At 42.1% G+C, this 17018-nt stretch overlaps 1 protein-coding gene across 2 annotated transcripts in view; it reads left to right on the top strand.

Moving 5' to 3' along the window:
- The window catches only part of NSRP1 (nuclear speckle splicing regulatory protein 1), a 40314-nt gene that overhangs the window by 10451 nt on the left and 12845 nt on the right, over positions 1–17018 (top strand). For both annotated transcript variants that reach the window (XM_075904616.2, XM_075904617.2), the window contains one exon: positions 15387–15443. In XM_075904616.2, the coding sequence (XP_075760731.2) occupies positions 15387–15443 (57 nt within the window). The remainder of the gene's footprint in view (positions 1–15386; positions 15444–17018) is intronic.

Genomic DNA, 17018 nt, shown 5'->3' with positions numbered 1-17018 from the left:
TTAAAAGTACTACTATATTGCCTGTCCATGAATTCCCCTGCTGGTTTTTATGGCTTTATAAGTAATAATTTCATGTTTATTGTATTTTTTTCTCTTCTTTATTCTGTGATGGATACTTATGAGCATCAGGAAAAATTTACTGATCTCTGGATCTCACAAACATTTATGCCAATGCTTGACTTTTTACATGAGTTGACCTCAATGGGACTCCTCTTGTGAAAGTTAAGCACGTGTATTTTCATAGTGGAGGCCTATGTATGGGAAACAGTGAAAATGGCTATATCCGAAGTGCTAGCATATGTACAAAGTAAATTCATGACAGACAATTATTTTCCCTCTTTAATCCCTTTCAGTTCATAGTACTAGTATTGAATTTTCAGATAGCAGTGTGATTCCCTTAACATTTTTACTTGATACTTTATGCTCAAATTATTTGGCACATTAATAAGGAAAATATTGTTGGCTCAAATTTGAGTTGACATTTACCTTTTAAAAATCAAATGTTTACAAATTAGAAGGCCAGCAGAAATTATTAATTTGTTCTAAACTATTCAGAATAACAGTAATATAGTTTTTGCAGCAGTCAGAACCTGAAAGAACAGATTACAAACAAAACTTTGAAACCAATTCATTAATTTTTATTGTCCAAGCTGAAGGAATGCAAAATAAGTAAATGGTGAAAAGGAAATTGTATTATTATTTTAAATAATCTGTGGCCTTATTAGTAACCAAGAAATTAGTTATGTAAAATTGTGCAGCCTACTTTTTAAAAAAGTAGTAATAATTTAATAATTTCTCTGCTCCAGCAGAGGGTGCAGCAACCCACACAAATTACATTTTGATGAGTACTGCCACAGTCAAAGGTATTGAGACAACAGTGTAATGGGTGTTGAATAGATCTGATTATTTTACAAATAACAATAATTATCTGTTAAATTGTTATATAACAAAGGAGTTGAAACCAGGCTCTCTCTCCTCTTTAAATATTGCCTTGTAGATAAAGAGAAGATAAGTAAATTCAGAATTATGGCACTGGAGTTACAGCATATTTAACTTCTACATCAGATAACTACAATGTTATGTTTTTATCCACCAAAATTTACCCCTGAGAATATTAATCATGCCCATAGTCTGAATTTTAAACTCTAATTTACAAATGTTATAATTCATTTAATATTATGCACACTCCATTTGCCACTCCAAAATTTTTCAGTGGCGGTAAGAAGAGTTCTGTTACCCAAGTATTAATGTTGGTTTTCTAAAACTAATCTTTGAGGGTTTTTTCTGTTGTGCGTGGGGACAATCTAGAGCAAACCAGAGTGGAAAAGAAACACAGGTCCTTCATTCGCATAGTTCCTGGGCAATGCACAGACTGCCCCTGGGAAGTAGCAATGTCATATATTACAGAAGAGAAATGGGCACAGCAGAGCGACCAAGGATGGGATCCACAGAGCTGTTTAGGCTCCTTAAACTTGATTTTAGGCTCTGCTGTGATCCACAACCTCCAGCTCAGCTAGTCTTGTAGGCATCTCAACTCAGGTGCCTAAGTTTTTGCTGTAAAAGCTTCCTAGGGGCCTATGGTTCTGCTCTCAGTTCTAGTGTTCCATGATTATATGATGAAAGGGACCTTGAGTCCAGTCCCCTGCCCTTGTGGCACAACCAAGCACGGTCTAGATCAGCAGTGCAGTGCGGCTATCCTCCAGCGGGGTCGGAGTGCCTTGATCTGGGCCAGCCGGTATTTTCTTTTCCTGGCTCAGTGCCCATACATGTGGCGGGAGTAGCAGGAGCAGAGCGGCAATTAAAATGGCTGTGCTTCCCTCCCTCCCTCGCCCCTCCCCCCCAATTTTTTTTCCGGACCCCTTTTATTGGATCCAGGGGTTGCGAATGCAAAAAGGTTGTCCACCCCTGGTCCAGATCATTCCTGATGGATGTGCACATGATCTCTGATCATGTGAACTGCAGCCCTACTCTAGGTGACTTGGCCCCTATCTGCAGCCTAAGTCCTGGAGTCCTTCACGAATTAGGGGAGAGATGGGCCTTTGGCCATGTAAGTCGCATGCAGGGCCCAATCCAGCAAGCTCTTAGTTAGCAACAGCCAAGGGGAGGAGCAGGAGGAGGACTTGTACAATTTATAGCTGAGTGGTTACCATTTTTCACCTTGTGCTGCAGCAGGCGCATGGGTCAAGTTTACACTCATGTAAACGGTGGGTTCTCTCTCACCTGAAGTCTTTAAATCATGGCTTGGGGACTTCAGTAGATCAATTGGAGGTTAGGGGTCCTTTACAGGAGTGGGTGAGGTTCTCTGGCCTGCCACAATAGATCATGGTTCTCAAGCTGTGGGTTGCCACCTCATTTTAATGGGGTTGCCAAGGTTGAGTTAGAGTAGCTTGGAGCCGAAGCCTGGGTCTGAGGGCCATGAGCTTTGGCTCCTCCACCTGGGATGATGGGGCTCTAGCTTCAGTCCCCCTTCTATGGTCGTGTAGTAAGTTTGGTTGTCAGAAGGGTGCAGTGCAGTGAAGTTTGAGAACCCCTGGAGTAGGTGATCAGGACGGTCCCTTCTGGCCTTAAAGCCTATGAGATGTGGGCTGTGGAAGACTGCTGGTTCAGGTCTTCCTTGCCTGGTATGGGGAAGGGAAGCAGAGTGCCCTAACCACTAGGCTGCGGAATCTCCTATTAAAGTTGTTCCACTTGAATGAATGAATGATTAAATACTGATTATGCCAGAACAAGAGTTGGAAGATTGTGTGTCCTAGTGGTGAGGGCATTCATTTGTAAGTTGGCCATTGCCTGGCAGCTGAATGTCTTACCCCATTGCGTGACTGAGCATGTGATAGGTGCCCCCCTGTATCCAGGACTTGGCACCAAATTCAGAGAGGGGGGTGCAGCTAAGCACACACAACCTTATTGCATTTTCCATAGTGTGCCTTGGATGGCTTCCTGCATACCATGCTGTCTTTGTGCATCACATTCTGAGACATCTTCCTCCCCCCACTCCTTTTATAGTAGCCTAATCCAGGCTTTGTGGCATGCATTTATTCCTGTGATGTTTTTTTTCCCCCCTAGGCCTTTAAAAGTTACATGCTGTGGAGCTCAGCATCACAATACTTAAGTCTCCTTTGTGGGTCCAGGCCTATGCGACTTGCCAAAGGTCTATCAGGAAGTCTGTGGTAGGGATTTGAACCCATGTCTCCCAAGCCAAGGCAATGCCTGTGATCACCTTGCTGTCTAATGTATGTCCTTCCACACGGAATGAGAGGATTGGGTTGCAGAATGAGGACTCTGCAGCTACAGAGACCTCCGTGATTTGAAAGTGACAGTGGGAAAATTACTGGTTGCCAGTCAAACTGTGTTATGTCTCAGAACCCAAGTGCTTTTGTCCAGGAACATTTTTCTATGCATGTAGGTAATATTAAAACTGTCATTGCTCTATAAAGCCTCACTGAGATTCATGAAAGCATCTCAGTCACTTCCTTAATATGCTACATATAAAACCAAAACAACGAAAAGCAAAGATTGCAAATGGCAAATTTTAATGTGACATTTATCACTAACCAAGAGCTTAAATTCCCTTTCCTCCAAAGGATTTAGAATGGAAGTTGAAATACTGTTTAACTACGTCCTTACTATCAGACTCCACTATAACAAATCACACAGAAGTTACCATGTTATGTCAGCACAGTACACAGCCAGAAAAATGCAATAATCTCACAACTGCCTTTATAAAAAAAAATCATTTCTTTTTAAACAAAATTACTTTATTAGTTCAGTAATAATTTCAGAGCTTTTCAAGATAAGGAGCAGCATTTGGGAGGGGTTTCATTTCCTGTCTGCTACTTTATCAGTCAGAACTACATCTCCAATGTCTGAAGAGTGTGTATTTATAACTGAACTCTAATAAAGTCCATGCTGGGGAATCTGCACACCTGACTTGGTCATTGTGATTATATATTAGATACCAAACTCATGTTCTCTTTTTTTAATGTTACTATGCATATTTCATTAAGATTTTGCCTGCATCCTTGCTGCATCTGCTAGAGGGGATTTGAAAGATGATAATGTCTTATAAAGTCTGCTCACAGGAGCCAAGCCAGTTAGTGGAGGTAAGTTGCTGTAGAAGAAAGTCCTTTGGCTCGTTCACTGAAGCAAAATGTCTGTTTCTTAGTAGGACAGACATTCTATTTAAATGAAATGTTAGTCATGAATAACAAAGCAAGAAAAGGAGGCTCATTAATCCTAGTACACTAGGTAAACCCTAGAATGTGGCCGGCATAGCAAGGGAAAGTATTCTGTTCTTTCACTGTTAAAATCCTTAAAATTCTGTTTTATTTTCCCTTACCACGAAGGAAGCAATAAATCATTTGCCTGCCTTTAAAAATAAGGCAGAACAGAAATGATTTCTGATATCTTTTCTCAAAAGAACTTGTCCCCTGTATTCCTTCATTCCTCCTCCTCTGTCCTACTCTGTATTGTTGCTTGCTCTACTTCTTGGATATTGTCCTGTATTACTTTTTAAATACATGTTTAGCTGTTAAATGTATGGAATCTATATAAAGTAGGGTTTTCAGTAACAATGTGACAGATTAATATGACATTCTAACTATGCTGTCTGTTTGGGAATCGACTTTGGCTTCCACTGAATTTTGTTTTGTGACTTTTCACAATTAAAATGACTTCAGCTATGAAGTTAATGAAATAGTACTAGAATACACTTTTATATCCTGGAACACATCTATGCTTTTATTAGAGATGTCCTCTTACTTTGAGTCCGCATTGTTTTCTGTTCTTCATAGCCCTGCATTTTATTCCCTTCCTTAATTTATAAAATATAACATTAGAAATACTGCTTCTTGTTGCTGTTAATATTATTACTACTATTCCATTCTATCCTTAAATGGAAAAAGTGTTTTAATCCCTGTGAATCCGATCTAAATGTATCCACTTAACCTGTGAGTCAGTTATTAAAATCAGCATAGATGTACTAATTGTCCGCAGCCCTCCAGATAGAAAAGGTGTTCTGGGGTGACCCAGAGGTATGCTGACTGTTCTGGTGGCAAAGCCCAAGAGCCTCCTTTCTTCAGAGAAAAACTTAAACAACAAATAGTCTGGTAGCACTTTATAGACTAACAAAATATGTAGATGGTATCATGAGCTTTTGTAGGCACAGCCCACTTCTTCAGATGACCAGAGTGTTGGTCTGAAGTTTTCTTCAGAGAGTTCAACACCTTTGTATTGGAGCATTCCATCCTGTCTCCAGCAGCCATGATCCAGTCCTACACATATGGCCCCAATTTGTTTTTTCAGTCTAGGAGGGGCTGTAGGGCAAGCAAAAATCATCTTTCTATTCTTGGCATACCTGCTCCCTTCCCCAAGCACAGTCCTCAAACAGGATGGTGACTCTCATTATAGTTCATCTCTAACTACGGGTCCAGATAAACAGAGCAGCATCCTCAGAGAGCAGCTAGCATTTTGTCTAGCTTTCCTTTCCTTGGGCTATGATTGTTAGAGCCCTGCAAATCTGCAGATATCTACTTTATAGCCACCATTTATTCACATCTACAGACATGGATGCAGTTATCCATGGGTCATTTTTGCAGATGCGGATACCAGTTTTGAATCTGCTCAGGGCTCTGATTGTACACTGTGAATAGCCTGGAAGATGGCACCAAAACATCTCACTATCCTAGCAACCTGATTCTCTGATAGTCTAGCAATGAAAGAGGGAGGGAAGGACATTTGAATGCCCAGCTTGACAATTTAAGGCAGAAGCATCCAATACAGGAATCTCCTGCAGTCCTAATTGACAATAGGATAGAATCAAATAGGTCACTTGTTTTCTTGGTCATTGCAGCCACTGTACTGTCTGGGCTTTCCAGGCTATAAATTGCTTCATCAGTCCAGGTTACGTACAGTCTACCCAGGAAGCCAGTACCTCCTGCTTTGAGAGAGACCAGCACATGCCATGGGAGATTTTCCAGATGTGGGATGATGGATTCTGTCAACAAGAATCATACACCTCTCTTCCAGAGAAGAGAAGGATGGACGTAGATCTCCCAAGGTCAGACTGAAGTGTAGAATTTACACACAACAGCAAAGAGAAGGAATTTAAAAGAAGAGGAGAAGCGGTCTTTCTCGCCATGCACCCACATATGCAGATTCCAGCACCTATCAATGAGGGGGCGGCAGAAACTGAGGCCTGGACTATGCTAAAAAGTCAGGTAGACCAAACTATATCACTTGGGTGGGAAAATCGTGCCCCAGCGAAAGGGAGTTAAGCCAAACTAACCCCAATGTAGACAGGGCTAGCTTGGTGGAAGAATTCTTCTGTTGATCTAGCTTCCACCTCTTGGGGAGATGGATTACCTTCTGTGACAGGAGCACGCCTTCCAACACTGTAGGCAGTGCTACTGTAGCCTTTGACATATAGACAAGCCCTTAGCTCGCTAAACTCAGTTGCTTTAATTCAGTTTTTGCAGGTGCTCAGCCTCTAGGCCTTTGGATGTGAGATAAAAACCAGTATTGTGTGTGCGCGCAGATTTGTGTATTATTTATTTGAGTCCCTCACTTTGAATCTTTACTCTGTATTTTCACATTGTCAAAATGAGAGCTTGTCTTTCCAGCTGAGCGTTTTATTTCAAGCGAATACTCGGTCAGGATAGCATGTTATAATTAAGCCTCGGGGCTACTATAATAGCCTAAAATCTGACGCTGAAAGTTTGATTTTTGAGGCCAGGTTAACCATCTCAGCGTTCCTCATTTACTTGCCAATTAATAACTCTTCTTACACTATGCTTGGTGATTAGCCAGGGACTTTCTGCATACCAGGGTAAAAAGCACTGGTTATAATTAGATTAAAATCCACTCTCATTTAAATTGTATGACAGGTTATTAAATATAAAGTCATGTCCCTTTGAAATGAATTCTGAGACAAAGGGAGATAATAGATCCCATGTGCCCAGTGTTGAAAGTGTTGCAGGAGAAACCTCCAGAAGACAGGGAGGTATCTTGTCAGAGAAAGATGCAGATCAAAGGTGGCAGTGAACATCTAAAGTGAGAAGCCATTTAAAAGAAAATGCAGTATATAATGTCCAGTGAACAAGTAATTATAGTACTTAAGGTTTGGGTGGTAATCACAGACCATGCTTCCCTCCCTCACAAATCCATAAAAGATAAGAACATTTATCCCTCATCAAAAATACCTTGATTCAGTGTAGTAAAAATACACTCACTGTAGGTGGTCTAAAATTTAATCGGAGTTGTACATACTTCCCAGAGACATTAGTGGAAGAATGCACTGGCATTTCTCATGCACATTGAGATCCTAATTTGAGGTAATTGAATGTCCTACATTTTTCCATGTAATCTAAAATTACAAAGCTCCTGTAAAATATATAAACCCAGATGATAAAGCTCCATCTACACTAGGACACTGACTCAGTGCTGAATATGTGTCCGCTATGGCCCTCAATCCTGCTTTCTGTAATTGTGCAGAATATGGTTTTGCTACATCTGCACTAGGGATGTAATAGTGTGGTCGATTAGCAAAAGCTTATTGGTTAATGCTATAGACTACGTGCACCTCCTCCCTCTCTCCCTCCCCCCCCAGCACATTTTTTTTTGGAGGCTGGCTAGCAGTCCTGGCTGCACTGGGTCTGGGGCCTGTTCCCTCTGTGGCTCTGCATTGAAAGTGTAATAGGAGCCAGGCGGGCAGTCCGGCTCAGTTCCAGTTCACGCTGGTTCTGAGAGCTTAGACCCCCCCCAACCTGGAATGGTGCTGCTGCTACCCCACGCAGCTGCCTTTGAAACAGAGGCAGCAGCACTGGGTGATAGGCAGCCGGTCCACAAGGGGATCTGGCTTTTAAGCTGGCTCCCCTTGTGGTCTATCTCCCACCTGGCACCCCACATTTCTGCCTCTGATACAGAGGCAGCAGTGTGGAGTGGCAGGGGTCTCCGTGGGAGTGGGGCCAGAGCTCATTGGCTGCCGGTCCCACCTCCAAGGATTATAGAGTAACCGATTAGTCGACTAACCTCATGAATTCTTTTCAATTAATATTTAACGACCTTAATCTGCACTAGCAATTAAATGTGTTTCAGCACCAGTTCTGGGAGAACCATTGTGCATGACCCACTGTCAGCAAATGGTCCATTTTCTAAAGCACGTGGGACCATTGTGCCTAACTTAATTTCTCTGTTCTTCTAATTTAATATATCAGACTGAACTTTAAATTCTTCAAAACCCGCACATACGAAGTCCTATGATTTATTCTGCTCGTTTTGATTTAGGCATTTGAGGAATTTTAAAATTGAGCTTTTTGTACAGCATTCATAGTGCTATATAAAATACATAGTCATGTGTGAACACAGACGTACCTTAGACATTTCAAAACACAGTTCAGTAGTGTGGTCTTCACATCCTTCCACACCCACATAGGAAGGATTGCAAGGAATAAATGTATTTTAAGACATTATTTAAAATGAGAAAATGGGACAAGTTGCTTGACAGACTGGAATTAGGAGAAGGAAGGTGTTAGTATTGCGAAAATAGTGAAAGAGGCTCAAACACAAATGTGAGGGGAAAAGAAATCAAGAGGGGATTTGGGAATATTTTTCATCAGTAATTTATCGTAGTGCCCGAATGCTATCCCAAGACATTTTCCTTGTTTTGCACGGGAGAATTCTGTGTGTTTTCATTATAGGGTTAAAATATTTGCTCTTTACAGAAAATATGACACTATAAGCTTTGTGCCTCTAAAGAATAGGTTGATTGTGGGCAAACAGAAAGCATGAGAGAGATTGCTGAGTTTGTAGGCCCTTTAATAAACGGGCTGTTGATAAGTAAAAACAATACAAAAGAACAGGAAGTTCTCATCTATCAGTGCTCATAGCAGCACAGGAAATTGTCATCCACGAGCTATAAGAAGAGGTCTTTGTACTGGAGCCGTTTTCCTTAAACGTACTGACACTCCAGACAAACAATGACAGGTGGACCTCTTTAGATGTTATGTACAAAACCAAGAACCATATATTACTTTTGTGTTTGTGTAATGTTTATAGACCAGCAAATTGATTTCTTGTAGGCAGTGTAAGAAGAAAAACATTCTAACCAGCATTTTAAATGTTTTGATATGAATACAGCAATAGTTTTTTCCTGTTTCCCCTCCATTCTACCCTGATGGAGCCCTTCGGAGAGGCCTTTCTTTCATAGCTGGGTCTCATGGGAAAGTTAGCTAGAAGTTTTTAAGAGATAAGCTCTAGGAATTACTTTGGGGGAAGTTCTGGGGAAGTCAGATAGGTGATTGCAGTGATTCCTTCGGGCCTTGGAATCTATGAATATGCCAGGCAGTCTTGCCCCCAGCAACTGAAGTTGTATCGAAGGGCAGGTCTGCACTACAGTGCTGCTTGTCCAGCCACTCTCCCTTCAGCTTAATTACGTCACCCCTCGAGTGGCGGTAGCTGTGTTAGTGGGAGAGCATCTCCTACCGACACAGTGCTGTCCATGCTGGCGCATAGGTTGGTGCGACTCGTAGTCGGGGGATGGCTTTTCCACACCTTGAGTGACTTAGGTTATCTTCGAGTAAGCCCAGGCCTGTCCCCAGTGTCCTGTGAAACACACTCACTAGCCCAAAAAGTCTGCCCTACATGGTCTTTTACAGTGGGAAAGTTCTACTCCTCCTGGTCACTGTATGTCGTGAAGATATGTAATGTCTGTGACATTAAAACCAATGCTGCTGTTTAGTTTAAAATAAATATTTGAGAAGAATCTGAAATGCTGTTTTTAAAATTTGCTTGCCGAAACCACAATAAAAAAGAAATGGATTAATGAAGTCAGGGTTAATTCAGAATGTTTGAAAATAGAGACATTGTGGATGAATACATCTTAATTCTAGTCCAAAATATGTTGCAGTGAAAAGGATGTAGCCCTGACTAGGGATGTAAAATCCTGTTTTATTAGTTAACCGGTTAAACGTTAAGACACCAGTTAATTGATTAAACGGGTGGGATGGGGAGGCCATTCCAGTCCGCTAGGTTGGAACAGCCTCCCACCCACCACGGCTGGCTGGAATGGCCCACGGGCAGGGGCTGCTGGCTCCCAGCCCATCTAAGCTGGGAGTTGGCAGCCTCGCATGCAGGGGGAGGGAGGCAGAAGTGGCAGCAGGGGGGAGGGCTGCCGGCTTCCAGCCTTTGCAGGCTGGGAGTCAGCAGGCTTGCACAGGCTGGGAGTTGGCAGCCCTCCTTCTCTATTCCCCCACTTCCACCTCTTCCCCCTCCCCGTGGGACTGGAGCAGTGCTACCAGGTAATGGTTAACTATTACCTGGCAAGCAGGACCCATTAAGGTTAACTGGTTACCTGTTCACATCCCTACCATGAGCTTTCCCCTAGACTGCGTATGAGCTGATTGTGAATGGTTTACATTTGGGTAGGAGTTGAAGGGCAGATGGCTCCACTGCAGTAATTCTGTGATTTGGCCAATGACTGTGGCAGAATGGCAGTGGGTTTGAAACCCTCCTCCCAATAAGTGCATTGTCTGTGTGCCATGCTTGGTTCCCCACGCCCTGGGCCTAGAATGTGGCTTGTTTCCACGTCGTAGATTATCCCACTGCTAGAAAAGAGCTTCCTGTTCGTGTAACCCTCAGCTTTCCATTCGGGAGTCACCCCGGTTTGCTTCCCAACTTACGACTCCGCTCCAGGTTCTACCATTTTGAAGCCTGGCTGTCATGTTTGATTTTTCTCTCTCCATGCACAGCTATTTGACCTTTAGAAAAATAAAGCTTGGGTATGTGCAAAGTTTCAGAGCTGCTTTTTCAGATCCTTCCCTTTTTCCTGTCTAATACTGGCCAACTTGTATTAAAGGGAGTTAGTTACTGAGGTGGGGGGTTGAAAGGGGAATTTTGAGTGGTTTAAGTCTTTCTGTTTTACTATTTTTTACCTGAATATAGACTACATTATAGCAGATGTCTTGTGAAACAGTTAAGAGTGCAGGTAAATTTAATAGGAGTTGTACTATGCACTGAACATCGCTAGACAGCCTTCAGGATATTGACAATCATCTTAGGGCCATTGGTTCTCTTGTCGGTTGATAGAAAACACCCAGGGGTCCTTTCAGAGGTGTTGCTTGTAGAGATGGGCTACAAAAGAGGTTAAAAGTTTGGTTCTGTTGTGTACTCGCTGCTGGCATGAGCTAACCAAGAGATCTGTATTTGATAAAACCGAATGCTGTTCAAAGCTTGAGAAGCAGCATTCTGCTTTTCCCATGTTGACATCTCTATTATAATTTCAACAGCATAAGAAACAAGGGACAAGGTCCAGTGCTAGTTTGCAAATGAAAGCAGAAGCTGCCTCTATCAGCAGATCTGTTTGAATGTGTGTTTGCTATATTTATGTATTTGGCTTTCCTCAGTGCATAGTGGGCTCTTTGCATAAACCACCTGCTGAAAAACAATAAAATTAAATGAAAAGTTATTAGGGATTAATGATACTAACTCTCCTTTTAAAATCTGATGTTGAGCATGTTCCATGCAGTATTGAAAAAAAATCACTTGTCAAAATGCAAGAGGTTTTTTTGTTCCCCTTTTCAGTATTCCCCCTGGAAATTGATACTTAACTACCTAAACAAGGCACCGTGCCATGTCCTTTTTAATAAACCTATTTAACAAACAAAATACGGTCTCCTGTTTTGGGGGGGAGATTTGGTTAAAAAGACAAAGTCATTAAGACACTTTTACAGTTAAAAATTAGAAACCAGAGAGAGGTTTTTCTTGGTCTAACAGACATTTTCAGCAATGGATATTTTATTATGCTCAAGAAGGCTAATCCTGCTATTTTCTGGGGGTTTTAAGAAACTGATTATCGCAACATGACCATCGTTCAGATACAGGGGTATTTTGTATCTTCAAATTGCTGAACTACTAACATAGCTCAGGACATAAGAACGGCCCACTATCCTGTCTTCCAGCAGTGACCAATGACAAGTCCCCAGAGGGAATGAACAGGATAGGTAATCATCAAGGGATTCCTCCCCTGTTGCTCATTCCCAGCCTCTAATGAAAGGACTTTATCTGGACAACCATTTTATAACTGCAAGAATATCTTCAGTTGATCTGGTTATGACGTTCAGTACAATTCTTACATGTTTGTTATTGTACAATGAGTTGTGTGTATGTGTATCTGAGGTGTAACACAGGTTTTGTGTAATTATGATTCCATGGGAAATTTTTTACACATAGCTTATGGACGTACTGATACACAAAACTACTGTGGTTTTGTGTCTGCTTGTTAATGGACACTAATTAGACTGCAGCAAAAAAACAGATGTAAAGAGTGGAAGCAAGAGAAGAGGACAGATCAACTAGCATAATCTTCAGAGATTAATTAAATGGCATTCATATTCATGGTATTATAATGGTCATGATGAGTTTTTAAGATTATGGTTACATTTTAAACTAACAGATTTGTAACTCTGCTGTTCATAGTGTGTCCAGTATTGTAGATCTGACGAATTTCACTTATCAGAAACAGGCCATGTGAATTCTGACCAAGGACCTTCCCCTGTTGTGGCATTAGAAATCTTAACCTTTAAAAAACCTGAGCTATATTTAACCTTCATTGTTCATATACAACTCCCTGATGTTAATAGAAATTAGATTAATTTATTGATGGGAGAACAGACCTTTAACTACTTAGCATACTCAGGATTTATTATGTTTAATTTTCTGTATTTTTGGTAGCAAAAACAGAGTGAGGTTTAGTGCTGAAGAAATTGAGGGGCTGATTCTGCATTAGTTAGAATCATAATCTGAGTAGTCACAGTTTAAGCTTCTCTGTGTCACTTCTAATGCATTTTAGTTTGATCTGAATTACCCTTTGCTATTTGTCTTCAATTCTCACACCACTGCTCTACTAAGGTACACCAGTGCAAGTATATATAGAGAGAGTCCTGTGCAATGTTCTCTCTAAGCTTTTCCACCCACGTGCAGAATTGTCATGTGCACCAAGGCATGTGCCGATGTGCACCACCAGTAGAAACACATGCTTCTGGGCATTGTGGGCACTCTGCTAATCAGCTGGGCAGCATTTGAATCTATGCTGGGTGCCCACACAAGTGCTCCGCTTACAGAGGACACTGGTTCCGTGGTATTAATAATGGGCTAGAAATTGGGGGGAAGCATGGGCTGTGATAAAGGAGAGAGAGGCAGAATTTGGGAGGCAAAATCCAATCAGTATCTTAGTTGTCTGTATATTAAAGCAAGAGGTATGGGGAATAAGTAGGAAGAACTTGAAATGCTAGTAAATAAACACAACTATGACATAGTTGGTATCATAGGGTACGTCTAGACGCATGTTTCTCAATTTTTTTTATAAAGTACCCCTTTAAAAAAATATAAGTACCCTCAGTACCTACAGTTTAGACCCACACACTTTTTTCTACCATTGTAACACATTTGTTTAAACAACTTACTGGTAGCTAGGTGGGCAATGAAATTTTAGGGTGTAAGAAGTACAAAAATAATAAAGCACTGAAAACGCAAATTCAGTTTTCTCCAAATTTCAGTTGTTGACGTACCCCCCAGATTTCTCTAGTACCCCTAATGGTACTCAAAGCACTGGTTGAAAAACACTGGTCTAGACTACAAGCCTCTTTCAAAAGAGATCATCTAGACAGCCACGTGACTTTTGAAAAAGCCCTGTTTGTGCTCAAGAATGCCTTTTTTCGATAGAATGCGTTTTTTTAAAGAGCTCTTTCTCATAAAATTAGGTTTACCGCTGTTGAAAAAACTGCCTTATTCTTTCAATTTAATTTTGAGAGACCACGATGGCAGTCTAGACGCAGGTGAAGTTTTTTCAAAAAAAGGCCACTTTTTTTCCGAAAAAAACCCAGTAGTCTAGTCATACCCACATAGATGTGGTAAGAGCATATGCATAACTGGAATATTGGTATAGATGGGTGCAGCTAGCTCAGTATAGAAGCAAAGGGAGGAGGCTTTGCCTTGTATATTAAAAATGTATATACTTGGACTGAGGTGGAGAGGAATATAAGAGACAGACTTGTTGAGAGTTTCTAGATAAGATTAAAAGTGGTAAAAAAACAAAACAAGGGCAGTGTCATGATAGGAGTCTGTAACAGACCACCTAACCAGGAAGAAGAGATGGATGAGGCTTTGTTTAAACAACTAACAAAATCATCCAAAGTACAGGACTTGGTGATGATGGAGGACTTCATCTATCCAGATATCTGTTGGAAAAATAACACAGCAGGGCACAGATTATGCAACAAGTTCTTGGCATGTATTGGAGACTATTTTTTTTATTTGTTTCAGAAGAAGGCTAAGAAAACTACTAATGGGGAAGCTGTTTTAGATTTGATTACTACATAGGGAGGAACTGGATGAGAACTTAGAAGTGCAAGGCAGCTTGGGTGAAAGGGATCTGTTCAATATCTTTATCAATAACCTGGATATTGGCATAGAGGGTACACTTTTATAAAGTTTGCAGATAATATGAAGCTGGGAGGGATTGCAAGTGCTTTAGAGGATAGGGACATAATTCAAAATGATCTGGACAAACTGGAGAAATGGTCTAAAGTAAATAGGATGAAATTCTGGTAGAGTTGCACAAAGTTTCCTCTTCCCTACCGGGAGGATGCAACACTTTGAAGCGCCGCATGTTCCCAGTAGGATGGGAGGAGACGTTGCATGCTCCCCCGCCCCCAAGGCCTGTTTGCCCTGGTGACGGGGGAACATGCAAAGCTTCCTCCACCCTCCCCCTGCCCTGCCAAGAGTGCATGGCACTTAGAAGTGCTGCATGCTCCCCTACCCCAAATCCCTGATAGGCCTGGGGACAGGGGGAATGCGCAAAGTTTCCTCTGCCCTGACCCCACCCTACAAGGAATGTGTTGCACTTCGAAGCGCCACGTGCTCCTGGCAGGGTGGGAGGAGGCTTCACACGCTCTCCCGCCCCAAGTCAGTCATGGTCTGTGGGTGGGGAAGCTCGGAAACATCCTGGCCCCTCCCCTTCCAGTGTGGCCCGGGGCCACTACAAAAAATTATTGTCCACCCCGATCTAGATGGTGCATGGTCCTGCCATAAATGTAGGAGACTGGACTCGATGACCTCTTGTGGTCCTGTCTAGATCTAATATTCTACAATTGTATTATTTCTATATTAATTTGGCAAAAAATCTTTCCGTGGTACAACTGCACTGCTCTGTTATATGTTTGATAATTAACTAATTTTCAGTTTGTTTTATGACTCTTCAGGGAAAAAAACTTTAATGGTGCAGTGAAATGACTTTATTAAAAATAAGCTGCGGATCATTATGGTGTTAGAAAAACAACATCCACTAAAACCTGTGTAAACACAATAATGTTATTGCTAATGTTCTCTTCTAATAGACATCTGTGGGTGAGAGTCTTCAAAAAGAAGCATTGAAAAAGCAAGTAATGAAGCAAGTAAGTTGCGCCGTGGGAGTCCTCATGCATATAACAAAGTAAAAAATTGCAGTGATTAGTAACCATGCCAGCTAACAGTGTTTTGCCCTCGCCAGCTACCTAGGCTGGCTGCCTTCCTATAACCACTTCAGAACGCAGATGTTTTACGGTGTGGATAAGACGACTCCCTTCATGACTATGCATTTATAACTAGTTTTGCTCATCCAATTGTACATGCCCTTCAGGGACTTTGTCCTCAGATTTCTCCAGTATTCACTACTAACAACAGTCAGGCTCTGATATGTGCACCAATATTATATAGTCTTAGAGGGTATGTAGTCTTAGAGCTATGTTAGTCTGTAACTTTAAAATGATTAGTCCTACCGCACCTAGAGACTAACAAAAAAAAAAAAGATACAGCATCATGAGCTTTCGTGCGTAAAACCCACTTACAAATTTTATGACTCGTACAATAGCTGAAATATGAAAATACAGGCAGTCCCCGAGTTACGCGGATCCGACTTATGTCGGATCCGCAGTTACAAATGGGGTTTGCTACCCGTATCCCTGGTCTGCTGGAGACCAACAGAGCAGGGAGACGGGGAGCAAAGCGGAGCAAAGCCGCGGAGCACGTGGGCAGCGGACAACCCAGACGCACCGCGGCTGTCCTGCTGCCGGCATGCTCCGCGGCTTTGCTCCGCTTTGCTCTCCGTCTCCCTGGTCTGCTGGAGACCAGCAGACCAGGGAGACAGGGAGCAAAGCTGCGGAGCACGCAGGCAGCAGGACAGCTGCGATGCGTCTGGGCTGTCCCGCTGCCCCCGTGCTCCGCGGCTTTGCTCCGGACACCTGTGGTACAGCAGCTGGGGTGCTGCTGGTTGGTCCAGCCCCGGGCTTCCTGGAATCAGCCGCTGATCAGTTTCAGCAGCAGCTGACTTGGGGACGCCTGGAGTTCTTAAGTTGAATCTGTATGTAAGAACTGGTGTCCAGATTCAGCCTGTTGAAACTGATCAGCGGCTGATTCAAGGATGCCCGGGGCAGAGCAACTCTGCCTCGGGCTTCCTGTAGTCAGCCGCTGGTCAATTTCAGCAGCTGCTGAATCTGGATGCCAGTTCCGACTTACATACAGATTCAACTTAGGGACTGTAGGTTTGTTCTTATCTTGTACGTAACCCGGGGACTGCCTGTAATTCAAACTTTATTTGCCACCAGGTCATATAAAAGTATTAATATTGCACATTTATTGTGGTCAAGGCCTTAGAATGGGTGTCATTTACTATTTTTAGCTCTAGGTTTTCAAGTGTGGGGAGACTGAAAGTTATGATTAGTTGGAGTTAGACTGACCTGTTTACGATTAAGGTCAAAAGTATGCATAAGGTGCATTATATCCATTGGGAACGTGCTTTCCAAATCATAAGGTACATTAATAATTATCTCAGAGGGGTAGCTGTGGTGTTCTGTAATTTTAAAAATGAGTAGCCCTGTGGCACCTTAGAGACTAACAAATATATAGAATCATTAGTTTTTTTGGGTTCGTGTGGTATTTTTGTTAGTGTGTGAGGTACCACAGGATGAATCAGTGAGAAGCATGAGAATCAA

The sequence above is a fragment of the Pelodiscus sinensis genome, chromosome 21 (genome assembly GCF_052426305.1).
Source record: "Pelodiscus sinensis isolate ZL-2025 chromosome 21, ASM5242630v1, whole genome shotgun sequence".
Classification (NCBI taxonomy): domain Eukaryota; kingdom Metazoa; phylum Chordata; order Testudines; family Trionychidae; genus Pelodiscus; species Pelodiscus sinensis.
Note: the sequence above shows the minus strand (reverse complement) of the source record. Positions and strands in the feature narration are given on the sequence as shown.